Raw genomic sequence first — 21,517 nt, 5'->3', positions numbered from 1 at the left:
CCGAGATTTATTATACCATGAAGCTGCTAAAAGTCCAAATCCAAAAATACTAAAACCTGTACAAGTCAATGGCAGATGTCCCTTTTCCAATTTGAAGATATCTGTGCTGGGTTTCTTACGATGATTTAAAAAAAATTCAGGGTTTTTTTGGGCGATAACTCGAAAAAATCTAGCGTTTCGGGAGTCCTGATTTTATTAAGGCTTTTCCCAAACCAAATTTTTCGAGTTATTTTATTAATAAATAAGGTATTAATATTAACGTGGATGGGTTTTGTCGAGTTTGTTTTATTGAAATTATGAGGGAAAAAATTGAGTTTTACTAAATAACCCCCTAAATCTGAAGAGCAGGAGTTCCAATGTACCTCGGTGTCGAAGGATTAAACTTTTCTTCTCTCTCCACGTCTTTTGTTTGCACAAGAGGATTTTCAATTATAACTGAAAGAAAAAAGGGACATGATTCCAAATCAGTGGCATGTTCCTGAATGATGAATGTAGATCATTTAACCGTGCGTTCAGATTAAATACGTGTTCTCGTTGCAGTCTAAACAATAGTACAGATGAACTAATGTGACTTGCAAGCGCGCGTTCGTAATCTCTGATGTAATGTGCATACACGAGGCAACACCTTGTTAAGTCTTTTCGTAATAGGGAAAAAGTCACGTGCAAATAAACATTCCAAATTGCACGTTATTGTTATGTACTGTGTATAAATATTTGTCTAAATATACCGACTATACATATAGATTCAATAATGTGCCAGGTTTATTGCAGAACATTCCTTATTCTGGTCTAGTAATCATTTACTGTATATTAGATCAAATGTGAGTTGAGATCTTATGTTTTGATTACCCCTGAAAGTGATGCACAACAGATAAGAAATGCACCAGGATATCAGGGAACAATTGTATTTCTTACAGGAACTCAGTTCACCTAGAGAAATTCTTGTGGTATCTCTATTCCCAACAGTTCCTGCTCCCTTAAAGGAGAACTAAACCCTAAAAATTAAAATGGCTGGAAATGCCATATTTTATACACTGAGCTTATAGAACCAGCCCAAAGGTGCAACATATCTATAAGCAGTAATGATTCAGGTCTTCAAAGTTGTCACAGGAGTTTCCCATCTTGGATTATGTTAGAAGTGTCTGTGCCACGCACATGGTTAGTTAGGATTGCCACCATTTTTTTTGTCGAAAACGGGCAGGGGACAGGCCGATAATATAAGGGAATGGGCCAGTGACGTCCGGGGCGGGTGATGTTGGGGGCTGGGTGGGTGATATCAGAGGTGGGACTGATGACGTGGTGATCAACGATTGGCTGTTCGCCATGTCATTCACGTCAATGTCCTGTCGGTATTTCCTAATTTGAAAAGCCGGACAGGAACTTTTCAACCGGGCTCTCCTGGTAAACTCCATAAAGGTATGATATATATTCAGTATATTGTACGTCGGTCGCGACTATTAATGGGCCCCAAAGCAAATTATTTTTAGGCCCCCAAAATGTCTAGCGGTTGAGCTGTTTTACCAATATTTATTGAACTTATATATGAATAAGACCTCATGGGGCCCCTATACCTCCTGGGCCCCCCTGCAGCCGCAGGGTCTGCTTCCTCTGTAGTTACACCACTGGTCCCTATGCTCAGTAACTGAAAGCAGCACAGAGCATGTGCAGTGAATCAGTAGAAAAGAAGATGGGGAGCCACTAGGGCATTTTTGGAGGCAGAGATCTTTACTGCTAAAGGGCTGTAGTTGCCTTGGGCTGGTATAGAAGTCCAAAATATAATGTGCAACTTTTGCCCTTATTCTTTAGTTGAGCTTTAGTTCTCCTTTAAATGCTTACAAATGTGCTAAATTCTGCATTTAAGAAAATCTTCAGTCTATGTGTTTAACATGCCTTTTTTTTAACCTACCACAATCGCCAACACGGAAACTGTCAGAGAGAGATTTGATGAATTCCTCTGTCCCCCAAGAGAATGCATTTGTGAAAAAGGCTGGAGAATCTCTTATGGTAAAGCTGAATGTGTACCGTTCCGATCCAATGTCTAATTAAAATGGAAAAAGAGTTGTAAGAACTGTTTCTTAGGCATGGTAACTGTATCACCCCCAGGGGTGCACCTAATGATGCAGGGGTACCCTGGAGCTACTGTCACCTATAAACCAGGAGGTAGCGCTAGGGTTCCTTGTCACCACAGCGCAGGATAGAACTGGTGAAAGAACAGGACAGACATGTGAACACCATAAGTGACACCAACCAAAACTGTCAGCACAATTACATCCAATTAGCAAAGTGCCAGCACAACTGCATTTCAATATTTTCCACCTACACATGCAGGAAAAATACCAGGGATGCACCAAATCCCAACTCTTTCATGGAGGATTCGGCCGAATCCCAAATCGAATCGGAACCCTAAATTTGCATATGAAAATTAGAGTAAGAAAAAAATACAGTTGCAGAAACGTTGCGTGCTTTTAAGGGGGTTATTTACTAAACCTTGAATGTATCTGGTTGGGCTTTTTGTGGCAAAAACTCGAATTTTTAGTGGAAACAAAACTCAAATTTTTCTGGATTTATGATACCACTATGCTGCAAAAAGCCCGAATCTGAAAATCTGCCATCACAAACCTGTTGAGGTCCTGTATAGGTTAATGGGAGAGGCACCTAACCCAACTTGAAGTTGGTCTGTGCTGGGATTAGCCCAAAAATCTGACTTTTTCTGTAGTTTTGAGCAAAAACTCGAAAAAGATCTAGATTTTTGGGATAAGAGCCTGAAAAAATCACATAATTCGTGTTTTTGCTCTATTTTTTTTCATGTTTTTTTCTGATCCGATTAAACCTAGTAAATTTATTAATCAATAATGAGGCAAAATCTGGCATTGGAGTTTGGTCAAGCTTTTTTTATTGGGACAATGAAATAAATGCGGATTTTAGTCATTAATCCCCTAACCTTTTTCAACCAAATCCAAATCCTGCTGAAAAAGGTTGAATCCTGTCTGAATTCCGAAATGAATTCTGGATTTGGTGACTCCTTAAAAAACACATGTGAATATGAGAGAGTGATATTTAAAAACAATAGCCCCATGTTGCCTTTCAACCCTGTATCCCTCCGCATTATAAGCCGATGCAGCCGCACCTTCTATAATTTACGGCAACAGTTGTTAAATGCGATGCACAAAAAGGTAAAACATTTCCAGTATTAACTGAACGGATGGACCCCGGGCAGCAGTGGGAAACAGCATTTCAGGCTGCTTTCTCAGGTCCATTCACTTTGTATTTCTTCATTAATATAATCTATAGATGTAGATACTGTAAATGAAATCACTGCAGAGATTGTGTTTTTTCCCCACACATTGATTTGTCTTTCATTTCCAACGACACATTGCAATCAGTGTGAAGGGACTGCTGAAAGGCAGCGTTTCACAGCTTGTCAGTGTGTCGTAGATATGCTGAAACATAACTTCACCGACTCTGTGTAAGGGGAGAATAGAATTCTCTGAGATTCCTATTTTCCCCATAAGTAATTAACCCCCTGCTTGTCTGTAATATGAAGTTGTAGACGTGTAGAGGTTGTCAACTTTCCTAGAGGACCATGGGACTGTTTAAAGGTTTATTTTTTTTCCTAGAAGCAGTTAATAAAAATGATACAGTTTAATCACAACTAGTGTTACAGGGGTTTTCCCAAAATCTCCTGGGAAAAGCAATTATCCCAGAATCAGGGAGATCTATTATTGAATTTTTGAGTTTTTTTTTATTTTACTGAAAAGAAGGTTAGCACTCGCCAAACTTGTGAGCTTATTTATTAAAAAACATGATTGCTTACAAACGGGAAAATAAAAACTTGAATGCAGTGTAATCACATTCTATTCATCAATTCCAATAGGTCTACCAACTTTCAAAAGATCTAAAAGAACTTGAATTTTACTAGGACAACTCCCAGTGAATTCTATATCAACTCACCAGCTTTTAGATGCTGATTTTTTTACATATGAGTTTAGAAGTTTCTTGTGCACAATAAAATCCGAGGTCTGGAAACCCTAGTTGGAATTTGTCCGTTTTAGCACAAAAATAAGCTTGAATTTGTGTTAATAAATTGGCCCTAACTGTCCATCAGTACATCATATTAATAGTTAATTTAAAGGCGAACTACTCCCCCAGACTCTTCTATATTTACTGTAATATCAGAGATAAAATGGTGCATGTGCCATAAATTCTAATCATCCAAACGCAGGTCTATGAATGTGATGTCTCGGTGGTAACTATAACTAGAATCTCAAACTGGTCATACACATGGAGATCCACTTGTTTTGCCACCAACAATTTCTGTCTGGTTTTGCCATATGCATGCTAGACTAAATTGGGCAGATCCAGTCAGGCCCGGATTTGCGGCAAGGCCGCATAGGCCCGGGCCTAGGGCGGCAAAAAAATAGGGGCGGCATGCCGCCCAGCCGTATTATGGGGACGCGTGGATGAGGTGGGCGCTAGGACCATGCGGCCGTCTGGTCGGACCGCGCGGCCTAGGGGCGCGCCTCATTGAAATCCGGCGCTGGATCCAGTCATTGGCCTGGAGGATGACCATCATACAGGACTCAACATATGCAGACCAAATCTACATGGTGATAAGTTCTTCGTCCTACTAGGATTCTCAAAACTGCCCAATAGATATCTGGGCTATTTCTGCCCACATATAGGTCAGACAGGCGGTTCTGAGTTCCACATGCATGGGCGTGTAAGTTTCTGACTTGGCTTGGAGGGGCCGAGTTTGGCACCCCCAGTGGCTGTATTCGCTTACTTGATACCCCAGACCGGTGCTCCTGTTAGCAGAAATCTGTCCTGGCTCCTGGTTCTTTTCAGCGAGAAACTTTAAAGGGATTCTCTCATGATTTTTATGGTGTCGTTTTTATTTCTAAATTACACTGCAAATAATTCACTTTGCCATATAAAATTTCATTCCTGAACCAATAAGTGTATCATTTTTTTTAGCTGTAATATTGGTGTGTAGGCGCCATCTCAGGTCAGTTTGCCTGGTCATCATGTGCTTTCAGAAAGAGCCAGTGCTGCACTATGGAACTGCTTTCTGGCAGGCTGTTGTTTCTCCTACTCAATGTAACTGAAGGAGTCGCAGTGGGACCTGGATTTTACTATTGAGTGGTGTTCTTAGATCTACCAGGCAGCTGTTATCTTGTGTTAGGGAGCTGCTATCTGGTTACCTTCCCATTATTCTGTTGTTAGGCTGCTTGGGTGATATCACTCAAATTTGCAGTACAGCAGTAAAGAGTGACATAAGTTTATCAGAGCACAAGTCACATGACTGGGGGCTCCTGGGAAACTGACAATATATCTAGCCCCATGTCAGATTTCAAAATTAAATATTAAAAAATCAGTTTGCTCTTTTGAAAAATGGATTTCAGTGCAGAAGTCTGCTGAAGCAGCACTATTAACTGATAAGTTTTGAAAAAAATGTGTTTTTCCATGACAGTATCCCTTTAACAAGGAAACCACCTTTTTCACTCTACTGCACATGCGTTGGCCCTGGTGTAGTGAAGAAAGAAGAAACAGGAAGAGGATCACTCCATGGTGCTTGCTGAGAAGAAGCCGTGCTGGTACTTTTTCTTCTAACAGGCGCACCGACCCGGGGTATCAGGTAAGTGAATACAATCGCTGGGGAGTACCTAACTTTTGGCACCCTCCAAGTGATTGTGACATTTCTTTAAGTAAACACATTTTTGAAACTATTGTTGTTTTCATTTACAAATGTTACAGTTACACATGTTTCTGTTATTTCCATGATGGGTCCATGCATGTTTTACACATCTTATGTTTTATCTTTTGCACTAACTGCTTACGTTTAGAACAATGCATGCAAGCTAAGAAAACTCAGCCTTCCATCCTTTCTCCTGCTTGGCCAAATAGTTCTCACTTGCTAGCGTGGGAGATTTTTAGATCATGCCCGATAAATTTGTATGAATTAGTTCATTTTGATTAAAATTAATAATTGACGCCACTTTGTATGTCAACACAAAGGGGAAAATTGCATTTGACACAAAACTCTTAACATTTCTAGAAATAATAAAGGAGGCTTAACTTTTTCTGTCTGGAAATCCTTTGACATCTGTTTTCCCGATTACAATGCCTATTACACTCTGAAAAATAAAAATGGTATGTTGTACACAAATAAAACACAGATGTAGACAGAAAATTAGATTTCATGGTCTTGCACTCCCACTAGTTAAAATACACATATTTCTAAATAGCAATTATACAACTATGCTCGTTCCACACCAGTCTGTAACTTAGTACCATCTCGATTTTATGGAAACTATTACAAACTATAAGCACAAAAGCTGACATTTGCAGAAAGAAACACGATACTGACACATTTTTTCTTGTTTCACTTAATCATGAAATTGGCAAAAATAACTGAGCTCCGTTGCTCGTACTTTCCTTAACTGTTTTAATTTCCTGTGTCCCTCTGGTAATTTGAGTTGCAGGAAAGTCTTCAGATGACATTGATTTTTTTTTTTAAACACAAAAATCACCTGTATAATAAAAATTATATTTACAAACTGCTTGCCACGCTCTTGATTATGGATTCTGTTGCATCAGAACATTGTTTCATCATTTTATTCTATATTTTGGGTTAATTGGGGCATAAAAGTTATTGCATTGTACTTAATATTTTATGGCTGAAAAACAAGGGACAGCATGACTTGTAAAAATTAAATATAATATAAAATCTGAGCCAGGTGAGATGAAAAACTGTGTTTAGTGGTACCTAGCAGTGGATGATTCTGCTTTCCTTGATGGTCTGCTGAAATAAAGGTCTCTGTAAAGCTTAAAGGACCAGTAAAAACAGCAAAAATTTTCTAAAAACAATTCTTTAGTATGCTACGAAAAAAAGGCGCCAACACATACTTTAAAATTGCTAAGTCATTATTAAGAAATAAATTACCAAAACTCTTGCGCTCCTCTTCAGAAAGGGTGACAAGGCGACGATTAGGGTTGCCACCCAGCCGGTATTTTACCGGCCTAGCCGGTTAAACACCTGCCAAGGCCGGGGCCGATATTACAAATTTACCAGCAATGTAGCTGCCGGTAAATTTGTAATACCCTTAAAAAGCCCTCGGCCCCCCCCAATCCCCTGAAAATTTACCTTGTCCTTTGTTTTTTGTCCTGGCCGCGCAGTGGCCCGCCCCTTTGCATCACAACCCCGCCCCCTTTGACATCACACCACGCCCCATTTTTGTACCCGCCCCCACCAGCCACGATTTTTTTTTTGCAAAAGGTGGCAACCCTAGCAACGATCCATCGCGTGGCGCTCGATTTCTCCTCCCTGGCTATCTCCTATAAAGAAGGCGGGGAGGAGAAATGGAGTGCCGCACGATGGATCGCCAATCGCCTTTTCTGAAGAGGAGCATTTCAACAGAACAATAGGCAGCTAACTAGATAGCAGCTACCTGACACCTCTGCTGTTTGCGTTGCTAAAGGTGCTCCGTAGCCCCATCTAGTGGTAGACATGAGAATATGTGTGGGTGCTATTCTCATGCCTACCAGTAGGCTGGGGAGCACAACCCATGTCATGGTATGATATAATAGGAAGGGGAGCTGTAACAAAGCAGTTCCATCCTTCTTAAAGCTCAGGATCAGGCACAATGCACTGAGATGTCTGCCTTCACACCAATATTACAGCTAAAAAAAATACATTTGCTGGTTCAAGAATAAGATTTTAAATAGTAAAGAGAGATATTTGCAATGTAAACCATGTAATTTAGAAATAAACAGTAAACCATAAAAATCATGAAAGAATCCCTTTAATACAATCTCTTGGAAAGGCTACAGGGCAGGTAGGTTATTAACCTTTAGGGACACATGCTCGGTCGCCCGGTGACAAATCGCCTCTTCTTCCGGGAAGACTGTGTTTAGCTCAAGAAGTATCAAGAACCTTTATAGTCAGGGCACACAGGCAGAACTGCCTCACCGCTGGCTAGAATGAAAATCGCACTCGGAACACTTCATTTTCCGAAGTCGCAGAAAGTTTTCTCGAGAGGCAACGAGAAAAATGAATCGCTCCGAGTGCCATCCCGCCAACGATTTTCAATCTAACTGGCGGGAAGGCAGTTCAGGGAGATTAGTCGCCCTGAAGAAGAGGAGGTTTGTCGCCAGGCGACTAATCCCCTCGAATCTGCCTGTGTGCCCTGACCCTAAAGGTTCTTGATACTTCTTGAGCTAAACACAGGGCAAATAGGGAACTTGAAGGTACTCCATGTTGGTCCTTGTAATAAAGATAATAAGATTACCAGTGCACAGATAATCCCCCTTGCATAATGGACTCCTGCTAACAAAACAGTCAAGAAAGGGTGACAGGAGGGGCTGTATACTGGTTATCTTATTATGTGTCTTGCAAGCAACCCCCTCCCATCCAAGCTGCAGTTTACCTATTTGGCTCAAAAAATAAAAGACACCGATTTTTGTGATGTATTTCTAACCATACAGAGCTGTCTCTCCTGTGCACCCATATACAGTAGGTCTGTCTCTCCTGAGTGCTGGCAAAGATCTGGCACGTATCACACAATTATTGCCTGTTCCACAATTGCACCAGCAGGGTCTGTGAAATTACAATTCAAATCAATGGAGGGGCAGTTTGCTGAATGCCCTGTGAGCTACAAACACCTGGAACTGCCCCCTGTGCCATTCCCCTTAGAGATGTCCTGAGATTCTGATTGGGGAGAATAAGCAAGGGCGGTGCTATAAACATGGTTGGACTGGGCCAGCGGGATACCAGGAGGCCCCATCCCTCATGGGTCCCCGCTGGTCCCTCTCCCCTAATCTGCTGAGCCCCAAGAAAATAGCGTACGGCGCAGTAGGTGCCGGTTTCACGCATGCGTGCGGGGGGCCCCGGAAGTGAGGAACCTGGTGGGCCCCTGGTGCTCCAGTCCGAACCTGGCTATAAAGAACAGAATATGTATATTACCACTGGTATAACAACCTGCTAGTGTATTTCTATGATCCAGTGGTCATACCAGTATCCCACAGATTCCTTCCGCTTACATGTGGCTAAAGTCACAAACAGTTACATATGTTTATTCAGGACCCAGACATATGGACCAATGGCCAGTTTGATCTAAAAGCTTATGTCAACTTCCCTGATGCAGAGATATCAGCCTATCAACAAGGAGATCAAGGAAGGTTCTGGCTTCACCTCTTTCTCTGCCGGGGAATAAATATTGGTGACTATCGAAAAATACAGGAGGTCTGCTGGTGTTCCCAGCTTTAATGGTCTGACTGGGGGAAACTGACAATACTGTATGTCTAGCCCCATGTCAGATATCAAAATTAAATATAAAAAAAAAATCTGTTTGCTCTTTTGAGAAATGTATTTCAGTGCAGAATTCTGCTGGAGCAGCACTATTAACTGATTCATTTTGAAAAAATGTTTTTTCCCATGACAGTACCCATTTAAGCATTTTCCGACTAAAGGGAGTTACGCACTGGTCGACCCTCCATGGAAGCTGAAAGCCTAAATAATCAGAACTGCTGAATATAAATAAGAGCCCCATCCTGATTTGATGCATTGGCAGAGGAAATTTTCAAGTTGGACATATCAAGAGGAATGCAGGATGGTCTATAAACCGAATGCCAAGCTAAAATACTTGCCAAACAATTTGGCTGACCCCAACCAAACTGTCTGACCAAATATGGGCATGTATGGTCATCCTAAGCCTTTAGTGTTGGCGCAAGGTTTTAAAACAATTAAAAATTAAGGGGATTTGTATTTCTTTTGGAAAGTCTAAGCATTGTGTTTAGTGCAGAATAAGGCTCCATCACCGTGAGCTTCATATCATAATAGATGTCCTGACCAGGTCTACTGACTAAGTTCATTGCTGGTTTATGCTCTGCAAATGCTGTTTTTATATCTGCTTTCTCAAAGTCCTCAGTCTTGGTCCTCTCCTTGTCCAACAACCACTGCCTTTTTAGAACCAGAAGCAGGTCCACATTTTTACTAGTAGTAAATGATGGTTCTAGGTTATGCTCACAGTCAAGTCAACTTTTGGTAGTTTATCCAGTTTCCTCTGTAGGAAAAGTCATGCAGGCTATGATTTTTGTTTTTGCTTTTAGCTGTTCTTGCACAATTACATTTTTTATAACCTCGTTAAGAGTAAAATAAGTATTTTTGTAAAAGGTTTAATTGAGATCCATTTTACACATGATCACTTTAACCAGTTACTTTATCTCTAATCTTCACTATCTTTAATCTGCTGACATATTTTTTTAAAACAACTCCTAAATCTAAGCTTCCAGGAGAAGGCATTGCACATTTCTGGATGACTGGAAATGTAGGGTAGGTTTCTGGTTTAGTGTGTAGCCTTGCATAAAAATTCAAAAATATCTACACCTTCTACAAAAAAAATCACCTTTTTAAACTGAAAACTCATGTAAATATTTGAACCTACGCATCTGAGGCACATCTGGATCTACACAGCAACCAAAAAGAAAAAAAAAGGCACAGAGGAAAAACAGGCATACAATTTCAGGGATAACAGTTATGTAGTGCTTATGATAACAGATGCAAGTGTGCTGCTGTTACTCCTTAAGGCCCCCATACACGGGCTGATAAAAGATGCCGACAGACCCTGCCGGGCTTTCCCAATCGATATCTGGCCGAAAGTTGGCCACCTGGCGATCGGGCAGGTTAGAAAATCCCATGGGATTGCGCCCGCATCTTTTAGTTGATTCGGTCCCGAAATCGGACCGCCCATTTGGCCTCCATTCTGATCCGATTGTTGGGCCCTAGGGCCCAAGATCGGATAAGCCTGATATCGCCCACTTCAATGTTGGCATATCGGGGAGAGATCCGTTCATTTGGCGACATCGCCAAACGAGCGGATCTCTACATCTATGCCCACCTTTAGAATCTACCCTGAGAAGAGGAAAACAGTAAAAAGCAGGAAAAACTAGCTACAAACAATAAATAGGCTGGGCAAAAAAGTGAAGGAACTTTCTTGGTCTAGCCTTCAACTGAAATGGACCCTAATAACTCAGATGCCATCTCATAGTTAAATCGGGTTGAAAAAAGACAAAGTCCATCAAGTTCAACCCCTCCAAATGAAAACCCAGCATCCATACACACACCCCTCCATACTTTCACATATATAATAAATACCCGTATCTATACTAACTATAGAGTTAAGTATCACAATAGCCTTTGATATTATGTCTGTCCAAGAAATCATCCAAGCCACTCTCAAAGGCATTAACTGAATCAGCCATCACAACATCACCCGGCAGTGCATTTCACAACCTCACTGTCCTCACTGTGAAGAACCACCTACGTTGCCTTAAATGAAAGTTCTTTTCCTCTAGTCTGAAGGGGAGGCCTCTGGTGCAATAATCCTCTTTATGGGTAAAAAGGTCCCCTGCTATAATGTCCTCTAATGTACTTGTAAAGTGTAATCATGTCCCCTCGCAAGCGCCATTTTTCCAGACAAAACAAGCCCATCTCATCTGATCTGAAGCTGATTTGTAGATACCTAACTGTAGAACTAAAGGAAGTAGGGATGTAGCGAACTGTTCTGCTGCAAACTAGTTCGCGCGAACTTCGACCGTTCGCGTCCGCCGAATGTTCGCGAACGTTTGGGAACGTTCGCATTTTGAGTTCGCGTTCGATCGTTCGACCATTCAACCATTCGAATTCCTTCGACCGCTAAAAATCTAACGATTTCCATTCGTTCGAATGATTGTAAGCATTCGATCGAATGAAAAGCATTCGATCGAATGGCTTCGATCATTCGATTCGAATGAAAATCCTTCGATCGAATGATTAAAATCCTTCGATCGTTCGAATCGAACGATTTTAGCGGGTGTTCGAAGTTCGCGAACTGTCCGCGAACGTTCGCATTTTTTGCCGGCGTTCGCGAACACCAAATCGGCAGTTCGCTACATCCCTAAAAGGAAGGGCTCTTTTTGGAATAGTCTGAACTTCCAGAAGAAGGAGGCTATTTGTGAGTGTTGTATAGTGACAATGTTGTTTCTGTCTGGGGGTCAAATCCTGCCCAGCAGGGAAGTCAGAGGTTGGGAGAAAGGGGCATATAGGGTACAAATGTATTGTGGTGCTTAATCATGGTGGTCTGTAATATATTCTACTGTCAGTAAGTCATAGAGGTTTCAAATATGTTACTTGTGGTCCCACAGGACCTGCTGGACTTCTGGAACATAGAAATATGAATATAGTCACTATAAGTTGGTTGATTTTTGGAGATCTTAGCTGTCGTGTACTGTATATCTTTTTGGTTCTTGCAATATTCCTCTTCCCCATTGACATTTTCCATAGTTTTATATTCCTCTGAAATGCATCTTGTTTGCCGTGAGCTCTTGTGAATAAGTAATTCAGACTTCTTTGCCATAATAAACAGACTGTCTTATCTTCTAAACAAACTTAGGAATGTAAAAAGTAAACATAATTTCCTGAGTTTCAATTGTGTGACTATCTTCAATTATATCACATCACACTTTGGGGCAAATTTACTTACGGACGAATTTTCGAAAGCATCCGCCATAACTTGCGCAACTATATCAGACGTTATTTCGTGACAAATACGCGTATTCTTTAAAATGCACAATTATGTCTCGGCAACAGAATGCTGGCATACTTTGGTCATCAATTAGTCGTTATCATGAACATTTCTACTTTTTCTTCTACTTTCTTCCTAGCGAAACTTCATTAAGTTACGTTTAAGTCAATTTAAATTCAGTGGGTATATAAAGGTCATATGCATGTATTTATTAGTGATGTTGATGAAATTGTTGGAAGTGGCCACTTTTTATGAAAAATTTCCAAGGAAGCAAAATGAAGGCAGAGATTCTCTTTTGTCCTAGTCCATGAGCCCACCCTAAAATAAATGTGGCATGAGCTTCAAATGTCAAAAAAAGTGTAAATAACAATTTTTAACAATTACAGCTTGTAAACATAATCCCACTTTAAATATGAAAAAACGCCAGCACTTTCACTTTTTCTTATGACTTTTTTGGAATACAGGATATGATGTCACTGACATAATAATATTGAGGATTTAGCTTTGTCTTATAAATTCGCCAGTCAGAACCTGGCGAAATAGACTTTGACGAAAAGGGTGATAAATATACATTTTCAGACTTATAAATTTATATTATAAATATTATAATTATAATATTATAATAATATATAGGGATGTGGTTTTCGCTAGCAAAGTGTCTTACTCGCCTTTAAAGGAAAACTATACCCCCCAAACAATGTAGGTCTCTATAAAAAGATATTGCATAAAACAGCTCATATGTAAAACCCTGCTTCATGTAAATAAACCATTTTCATAATAATATACTTTTCTAGTAGTATGTGCCATTGGGTAATCCTAAATAGAAAATTGCCATTTTAAAAAAAATGGGCCTTCCCCTGGGATCGTATGATTCACAGTGCACACAAACAAACCAACAAACCATACTTGTTAGGTCACATGAACCAATTAACAGACAGAGTCTTTTGCTTCCACACTTCTTCCTGTTACAGTTAGAGCTGTAGTATTTCTGGTCAGGTGATCTCTGAGGCAGCACACAGACCATCACGAAATGGGGGTTCAAGACAAAAGATGTAAAAGGGCAACTTTTACTTAATTACATATTCCAGTTTGGTAAGATTCTTTCATATGCCACTTAATTTGATAAAAACTATCTGTTGCTTAAGTATTCATTTTGGGGTATAGTTTTCCTTTAAGTAGATTGTCAACGTCGCTGTGTAGTGTCATCTTTGGCGAATTTTCGCCAAAAACCTACAATTCGCTCTTTAGTAAATCTGCCCCTTTGAATGAGAATTTGAGATTTATTATTATAATTAGCTGGCAACGCATGGACATATTAGTTGCCATGCAAGACCAAGCCTCAAGCTTAATGGTCCAACTAAGAGGTCAAATGATGGCCTGTCCAAATAAAATCACACCAGAGATTGGCTACATATTTATCAGGCTGATTTAAAAAGTAATTTTGTGGAGATTAATAGGCTGTTGAGGCAGTTGTGTCCCAACTGGTCTGCTTAGGCCCATACAATACTATGATCTAATTGTTTGGTCCTTTCACCTCTATTAGGAAATATATAACAACGTAATCATTAGTGACATTTTTATATTTTTATGATTCAAACCTATACTCAAGTTTGTAATGCTCTCTAAAATCTCATATTCCAGTCTTTTATTTAAATCAATGCATGGTTGCTAGAGTAATTTGGAACCTAGCAACCAGAGTGCCGAAATTGGAGAGCTGCTGAACACAAAGCTAAATAAGTGAATAAATGAAAACCAATCACAAATTGTCTCAGAATATCGCCCTCTGCATGTTACTAAAAGTTTATTTAAAGGTGAACAATACCTTTCATCCACTTAAAAGCTTTTACCTTTCATTTCTCTTGTTGTTGCTTATGAAATGTGCATCTGCTTTTCTGCATTTGTAGTTAGTTATTAAAGCGGGCAGCTTCCCTAAACATCCAGATTTTAATTGATGCAAAAGCAAACAAACGTTCTTTTGCTTGACAAACTATGCCAGAAGCATGGATGTCGTGAGTATAGTTTTTTTGCTTGTGAAAGTTGCTGAAGCTGTAACAAGTGGATCTTTTTGACTTTGGAGGCCCTGAATGCTGATGACAGCACAGATAAGATAAATAGAATCAACGTGAAAAAGGACCTCAAAGATGACAGATATTATGGGGTCTGTTTACTAGAGGGAAATGAGAACATTTTCCATGAAAGTCTCTCAGAAAATAAACCTGCAAGGCTTTAATTTTTTTTGCTATCTCTATGTACGATGTTTACGCCTCTATCTTAATATGATTACAAAAGCTACAGCACAAAAATCCACTAGATGAGTTGTCAAGAAGAGTTTTCCACCAGTGAAATGGAGGTAATTGACCCTGCTGCACCACACTGCTCAATCAAACCACTCAGTTGTTGCTGGACAACAAATCCCACTATTTGGGATTCGGGTTTCGCCCTTTGTGAAAGATTTGTTCGAATAGCGAATTGAATCTGAATTAAATCATATGCAAATTAGGGTCAGGAAAGGAAAAAGTGGAAACATTTTTTTTATTTACCTTCCCGCCCCTAATTTACATATGCAAACTAGGATTCAGTTCAGCCAGGCACAAGGATTAGGCTGAATCCCAATCTTGCTGAAAAAGGCCTGAATCGTGCTGGGAGCTGTTGTCCAACGACATCAGGGTTGTAGTCGTAAAGCAATATTGAACAATAAAACGTTTCCAAAACTTTTCTCCAAATCTCCACAGCCAGCGACTGCTTTAGGGCTCCTACACAAGGCTGTTTTTGCCTGCGCTCCCCTGCTTTACGCTTTCTTCCGTTCAACCGCAGTTATTTATTTTGATTATTTTGAAGGGGGGCTGTACTCACACAGAAGCATGCAAGCGCCAAACGCAGGTTGGGACGCAGCATGTTGCATTTCACCTGCGTTTGGCGCATACATGCGTCTGTGGGAGTACAGCCCCCTTCAAAATAATTGACTGCGTCTACTCCTGTGCTCCCCTGTGGCTGAACGAAAGAGAGGGCAACGCCGGGGAGCGCAGGCAAAAACGGCCATGTGTAAGAGCCCTAAAAATTAAAAAAAATCTTCCAATGACAATCCCAGCTGATCTGTATCAATCTGGCTCCATTCTTTGTTCCTGCAACTGGAGTTGGAAGCTTAAAGCAGAGTTTCCCAGCACTGAACAAGTCTGTCCTTTATCCCCATGTTTGATTCCAGTGTCATATAATGAAGAAATAAATGACATAATTATCTCTATATGTAAGATAACAGCAAGATGCCTGACATGGTGCTGGGAATCAGCATTCTCATTAGTCTTTTGCATGTATAATTAAGTTTTTGATCAGTAGAATTATCATTGGTGACTTTCCTTGCAGCCATAATTAAGTTTTTTGGCAAATTCTATAGAGGCATCGTGGGACTGCGGTACAGCTGAGTTTACAACCCCTTTAAAATATATACATTTTGCAGGTGATGATTTTCTTGACACAGATTCTCTAATAATTGGCATGTTAAACTGATTTTTCTTGAGAAAGTAAGAGAATTGACCCCACCAAATAACCTTTTTGTTTTTTTTTTAAAGAGAAACATTTAAAAAAAATCCAAGCATGGGGTACTTATGGGCCTTACTAAAAGCTAAAATAAGTCCATGTCTAGCATTAGCACTTCATTGCATTCGACAGGCAAATACACTGGGGCTTAGCCTATTTCCAACTCCCCTAAACTTACCAAGCAGGGAATAAAATTTAAACAAACCAAAGGGGAATTTAACGGTGCTGTAACATAGAACCGTTGAAGCAAATTACTAGGGACAGCTATAACAGCTCAAATTTTTCTGTCAAGAAAGGAAAATACCAGACGTCCCCTGCTGCATTATGATTTTTGCTCTGCTGAGTCTTGGCAATTATCTATTCAGCATTCAATCAGTCACATACAAAAGGGTCTCTCATATGTTCAAACAAAGACTTGGCTAGTCAGAAAGTACAGGTCTGGGTACCATGACACAGGCCTGGACAGCATTGGCAGCATCAGTTTTCATCCCCTGCAATGTACATAAAGAACAGAAACAATTAGAGGATTGTAATCCCAGAAACATTGGTATCGCTGTGGGGGAAACATGGTGACAATGTGACAATGAAGCTGTTTGTGCCCCGCTATAAGCGGATGGAACTGTACGGGTTTGAAGAGTGATAACAGTGTTATTGATACCCACTGGGCGGTTGAGATTAGGGTGCAGGTCGGAAATGTTGACAAATCCCTGATCGAAAGTATACGCCATCCTTCTACCTGGAAACATAATAGAAACAGAAAGGAATGTTACTGTAAACTCAGTTAACAATGTATAACAGCTTTTAAAGGAGAAGTAATGTTACAATTACTGGGGTGACAAATATTAGCCACCCCCCTCCCTGTGATTATAATTTATAATTGCTTACCTGATACCCTGTGCTGTTGCTCCCATTTGCTGAAGACAACAGAAGGTGTAGTTTTCGGCAAACAGGACCACCAAAATGGGGTATCAGTGTCCTTTGTTCCTTTGTGGTATCAATTCCCAACTTGACTTTATTCCTACAGGTCTGTTCCCGTACCCCGTCCAAGGTATATGATATGGTCAATATATGTAAGTTGAGCGGAGACAGACCAGGAAAAAACGCAGTACTTTGCTGTAAAATATCCTTTAATCGACACTACGGGGCAGATTTATCAAGGGTCGAATATTGAAGTTAAAAAATTCGAATTAAAATACTTTGAATTTCGAATATCGAATATTGAAAGTTCGAATATCGAATTTCAACTTTTTGTTCATCGAATTTGGCTGTTCTGCGGTCAAAGTCGAACAATTTTATCGTATGATCGAACAATTTTTACTTCGACTTCAAAAACTTAGAAAAATGCTGTAGAAGGTCCCCATAGGAGACAGTACTTTGATTAATCGAATCGAAATCGAAGTAAATTCGAAGTCGTAGTATCCTATTCGATGGACGAAGTATCCAAAAAATTACTTCGAATTTCAAATTTTTTTACTTCGAAAATTCCCTCGAATTCACTTCGACCCTTGATAAATCTGCCCCTACATGTTTCGAGCAAAAATGCTAGGTAAACTTTGGAGAAACTTTGGAGAAGCCGCACACTAGGGTCAAATATCGAGGGTTAATTAACCCTCGATATTCGACTGCCGAATTGAAATCCTTTGACTTCGAATATCGAAGTCGAAGGATTTAGAGCAATTAGTTCGATCGAACGATCGAAGGAATAATCGTTCGATCGAACGATTAAATCCTTTGAATCAAACGAAAATTGTTAGGAAGCCTATGGGGACCTTCCCCATAGGCTAACATTGGCCTCGGTAGGTTTTAGGTGGCGAACTAGGGGGTCAAAGTATTTTTTAAAGAGACAGTACTTCGACTATTGAATGGTCGAATAGTCGAACGATTTTTAGTTGGAATCGTTCGAATCGAAGTCGAAGGTCGAAGTAGCCCATTCCATGGTTGAAGTAGCCAAAATAAAACATTCGAAATTTGAACAATTTTTCCTCTATTCCTTCACTCGAACTAAGTAAATGGGCCCCTTGATATTGAAGGGCATTTTTTCTCGAAACTTGTAGGGTCAATTAAAGGATATTTTGCAGCAAAGTAGGTTAATGTTGTCGGCACCCCCCAGTGATTTCACTTTTGCTTCTCCTTATGTAGGTGAGTCATATTTAAAACATGCTTACAAAATATTACATTTGTTTGTCTCTACTTGCTAGTGCCTGTACTCTCAAACAATTAAACAGTTAGATAGAATATAGTATACGTTCTTACGTATATTGAATGTTTATTAAAAGTCATTTACCCATTCTAATGACATTGAAGGGCACCTATCATCCACTAAAGACTTCCCTCACATGTCACATGGTCAGGGTTTGTTTGTATATGTTACCAGCAATATTGAAGGAGAGTGATATTGCTGGTAACTTATACAACGTGGGTCTTTTCCATACCTAAAGTAAGTTGCTTAATAGCACACAGGGGTGACTATGATAAGTCTGCTATGCTATGAGCTCTGTCTGATTTTGTTTTGGGAGGAATACAAGCGGAGGAGCATGATTTTGTTACCCACTTATACTTTGTGGTCATCTGGAATCTAACACCTACAGACTGTATATTCCACTCACACTTATACGACACGAGCACTGTGGGAACTTCAACAAGTAACTTTTATATACCCAGTAGAACCCCCATTTTACATTTTTCAAGGGACCGGAAAAAATGGCGTAAATTCCAGGAAAATTTAAAATCAGGAAAATGTATTATGCATAATATATAGGTGGGACCACAAAACAACAATGTAAAATGAGGGGAAACTTAAAATTAGGGGATGTAAAACGGGGGTTCTACTGTATGAATGAAGCTTTGAAAGGGTTTGGAAGGAGTGCTGTTTAACTCTCTCTTTTTACTTACTATTATTGTCTGTTACCTGCCCCACCTATAAGCTTATTTTTGCCTGTTACCTACCGTGACCTCTTGCCTGCCTATAGGCCTATTATTGCCCAGTCTCTGCCCTGACCTCTTGCCCACCTACAGGCCTATTATTGCCCTCTGCCTGCCCTGACCTCTTGCCCACCTACAGGACTATTTTTACCCACCACCTATCCTGATCTTTTGCACGCTTACAGGCCTATTATTGCCCGGTCTCTGCCCTGACCTCTTGCCCAACTACAGGCATATTATTGCCCTCTACCTGCCCTGACCTCTTGCCCACCTACATGACTATTTTTACCCACCACCTATCCTGACCTCTTGCCCACCTACAGGCCTATTATTGCCCTCTACCTGCCCTGACCTCTTGTCCAACTACAGGACTATTTTTACCCACCACCTATCCTGACCTCTTGCCTGCTTACAGGCCTATTATTGCCCACTCTCTGCCCTGACCTCTTGCCTACCCATAGACCTATTTTTCCTCGCTACCTGCCGTAACCTCTTACATACAGGCCTATTATTGCCCGCTACTCTCTCTGACCTTTTTCCAACCTACAGGCCTATTTACACCTGCCCTGATCTCTTGCCCAACTATAGCCCTATTATTGCCCGCTACCTGCCTGACATTGCTTGCATTTCTGCCCTCCGCCTGCCTCGACCACTGGCCAGTTCTACAGACTTGCCTCTTTACTTACTCACTGCTTTCTGCTCTTTATTTCATATATTTAATACATCCTTATTGTCTAATATTTATCTGTATTGCAGGGGTGCAACTACAGAGAAAGCAGACTCTGCGGCAGCAGGGGGACCGAGGAGGTATAGGGGCCCCATGTGGCATACCTCACAACATTCTGGAAATGGAAAGAGGAACAAAAACATTTGCCAGCGTGGAGTGCAGCAATTGTTTTGCCTACACCCCTTTTTGCAGCCACACCCCCAATTACCACGTAAATTTTACAAAATTTGCCAGGTTATAAAAGTTTGAACTAATTTCTGTAATTTTTATGTTTAATAACAGTTTTACTAATGAAGGAGAATTGCCCTTTAAATTGATACTGACACATTCCTATAAAAATAGCAACGTGTCGGTATCAGTGAAAAGAAGCTGCATGCAAACTATAAGCAGCTAAAAGCTCCACAAAGCCGCCCCCAGCCCGGCAAACCTTAGTAACGGCGACCCTCCGACACCATGAAATCATCTTGCTGAGTTGTTTCAGTCACGCTGGGCTGGAGGCGGCTTTGGGGAGCTTTTAGCTGATTATATTTCTTGTGCAGCTTCTATTTACTGATACCGACACATTGCTATTTTTATAATAATCACTTTAAGCTGTGAGTCTAACTTCTCCCAAGGGACAAAACTGCTACAAATGTATCTTAAGTATCTATTCTGGGCTCAAGTGCCAATTAAGTTGTATCTTTTTTGACCGTTCAGTGCAAAGAAATCGGGACTTTCCAGTACAAACGCAGGACTGCGGGTTGAGCTGTCAAAAGAGGGACTTTCCCGCTCAAAACGGGACAGTTGGGAGGTATGATGAGGCCCTAATTTATATACAATTTCAATAAAAATTGGAAAAACAGGACAACCTCTGAAAAACAATTTGCTGAGGGGCCCAGTAATATCTAGTTACGCAAACGTTCTATTGTGTGTTATTTCTGCATTTCATCCCGCCACTAACATGTATCCACAGATTTACACCACACAAACGTTCCCTCCTTCAAGTCATAGGCCCGTGGTCTCACCTGACACAACCCCAGCGACGCTAAAAGGGTTAATACTTGGCTCCTTATTGAGAGAAATCTTTTGTGACAACCCCTGTACCACAAATACACTTACTGTACGTGAGGTAACTACAGCCCTTTGGTCTCCTGTCAGACTGTGCTGATAATTGTGAATGTGACTAAAGTCTGACAGAAGGAAGTAGATGGGCGGGGCCAGTCCCCCATGCAGATCAGAGGCAGCTGTCTAGTTTTACACCTAGGCCTGTGGGCTTTAGTTAAATTCCCCTAAATGTTATAAAACTACTGCTCCCAAGTCCCAACACTCTTTAGCTTCAGGGAGGTGTAATTGAACCTTCCTTTGCCTATGACTATCCTATAATGATACCACATTTAAAAGAACAACAAGCACATGGGTTAGAGCTAAATGGGCTTCCAGCTCGGCCTAGTAATTCCTAGGCTACATGTGGGCCTGAAATTTCCCCTCACAGATTACATATGAACGAGCCAACATATAACTTAAGCTGGCCATAGATACAAAGATCTGATCGTTTGACCGGACTTCCCCCATCTCCCGGCCTGCCATTGACCATTCCTATCAAATAAAGCAGTAAAAGAACAGATCAGTCGATGTTCATGCAGAGATATTATGAGCAGCCGATAGAAAACTTTTAACCTGTCCGATCGACCAATTGACGATCTCTGTGGGGCGAATACTATCGGGCCTCTCCATACACAGTCCGAAAATCGTACGAATCCTCGATTCGTATGGCCAGCTTTAGTGTTGTATGTCC

General features: G+C 40.6%; 1 protein-coding gene across 2 annotated transcripts in view; it reads right to left on the bottom strand.

Moving 5' to 3' along the window:
• Positions 1-20,956, bottom strand: part of meiob.L (meiosis specific with OB domains L homeolog) — a 50,819-nt gene extending 29,863 nt beyond the window's left edge. Inside the window, exons 1-5 of one of the 2 annotated variants that reach the window (XM_041577249.1) lie at positions 20,748-20,956; positions 16,757-16,830; positions 6,077-6,134; positions 1,907-2,038; positions 363-435 (exon numbers count right to left, since the gene is read on the bottom strand). In XM_041577249.1, coding sequence (XP_041433183.1) covers positions 363-435; positions 1,907-2,038; positions 6,077-6,134; positions 16,757-16,822 — 329 coding nt within the window. In that variant the 5' untranslated portion in view covers positions 16,823-16,830; positions 20,748-20,956. The remainder of the gene's footprint in view (positions 1-362; positions 436-1,906; positions 2,039-6,076; positions 6,135-16,756; positions 16,831-20,747) is intronic. The other variant, XM_018236599.2, reaches the window with a different exon arrangement.
• Between the last annotated feature and the right edge of the window lie 561 nt (positions 20,957-21,517).

Source organism: Xenopus laevis, chromosome 9_10L, assembly GCF_017654675.1.
Source record: "Xenopus laevis strain J_2021 chromosome 9_10L, Xenopus_laevis_v10.1, whole genome shotgun sequence".
NCBI lineage: Eukaryota > Metazoa > Chordata > Amphibia > Anura > Pipidae > Xenopus > Xenopus laevis.
This window is presented reverse-complemented; position numbering and strand designations above follow the sequence as displayed.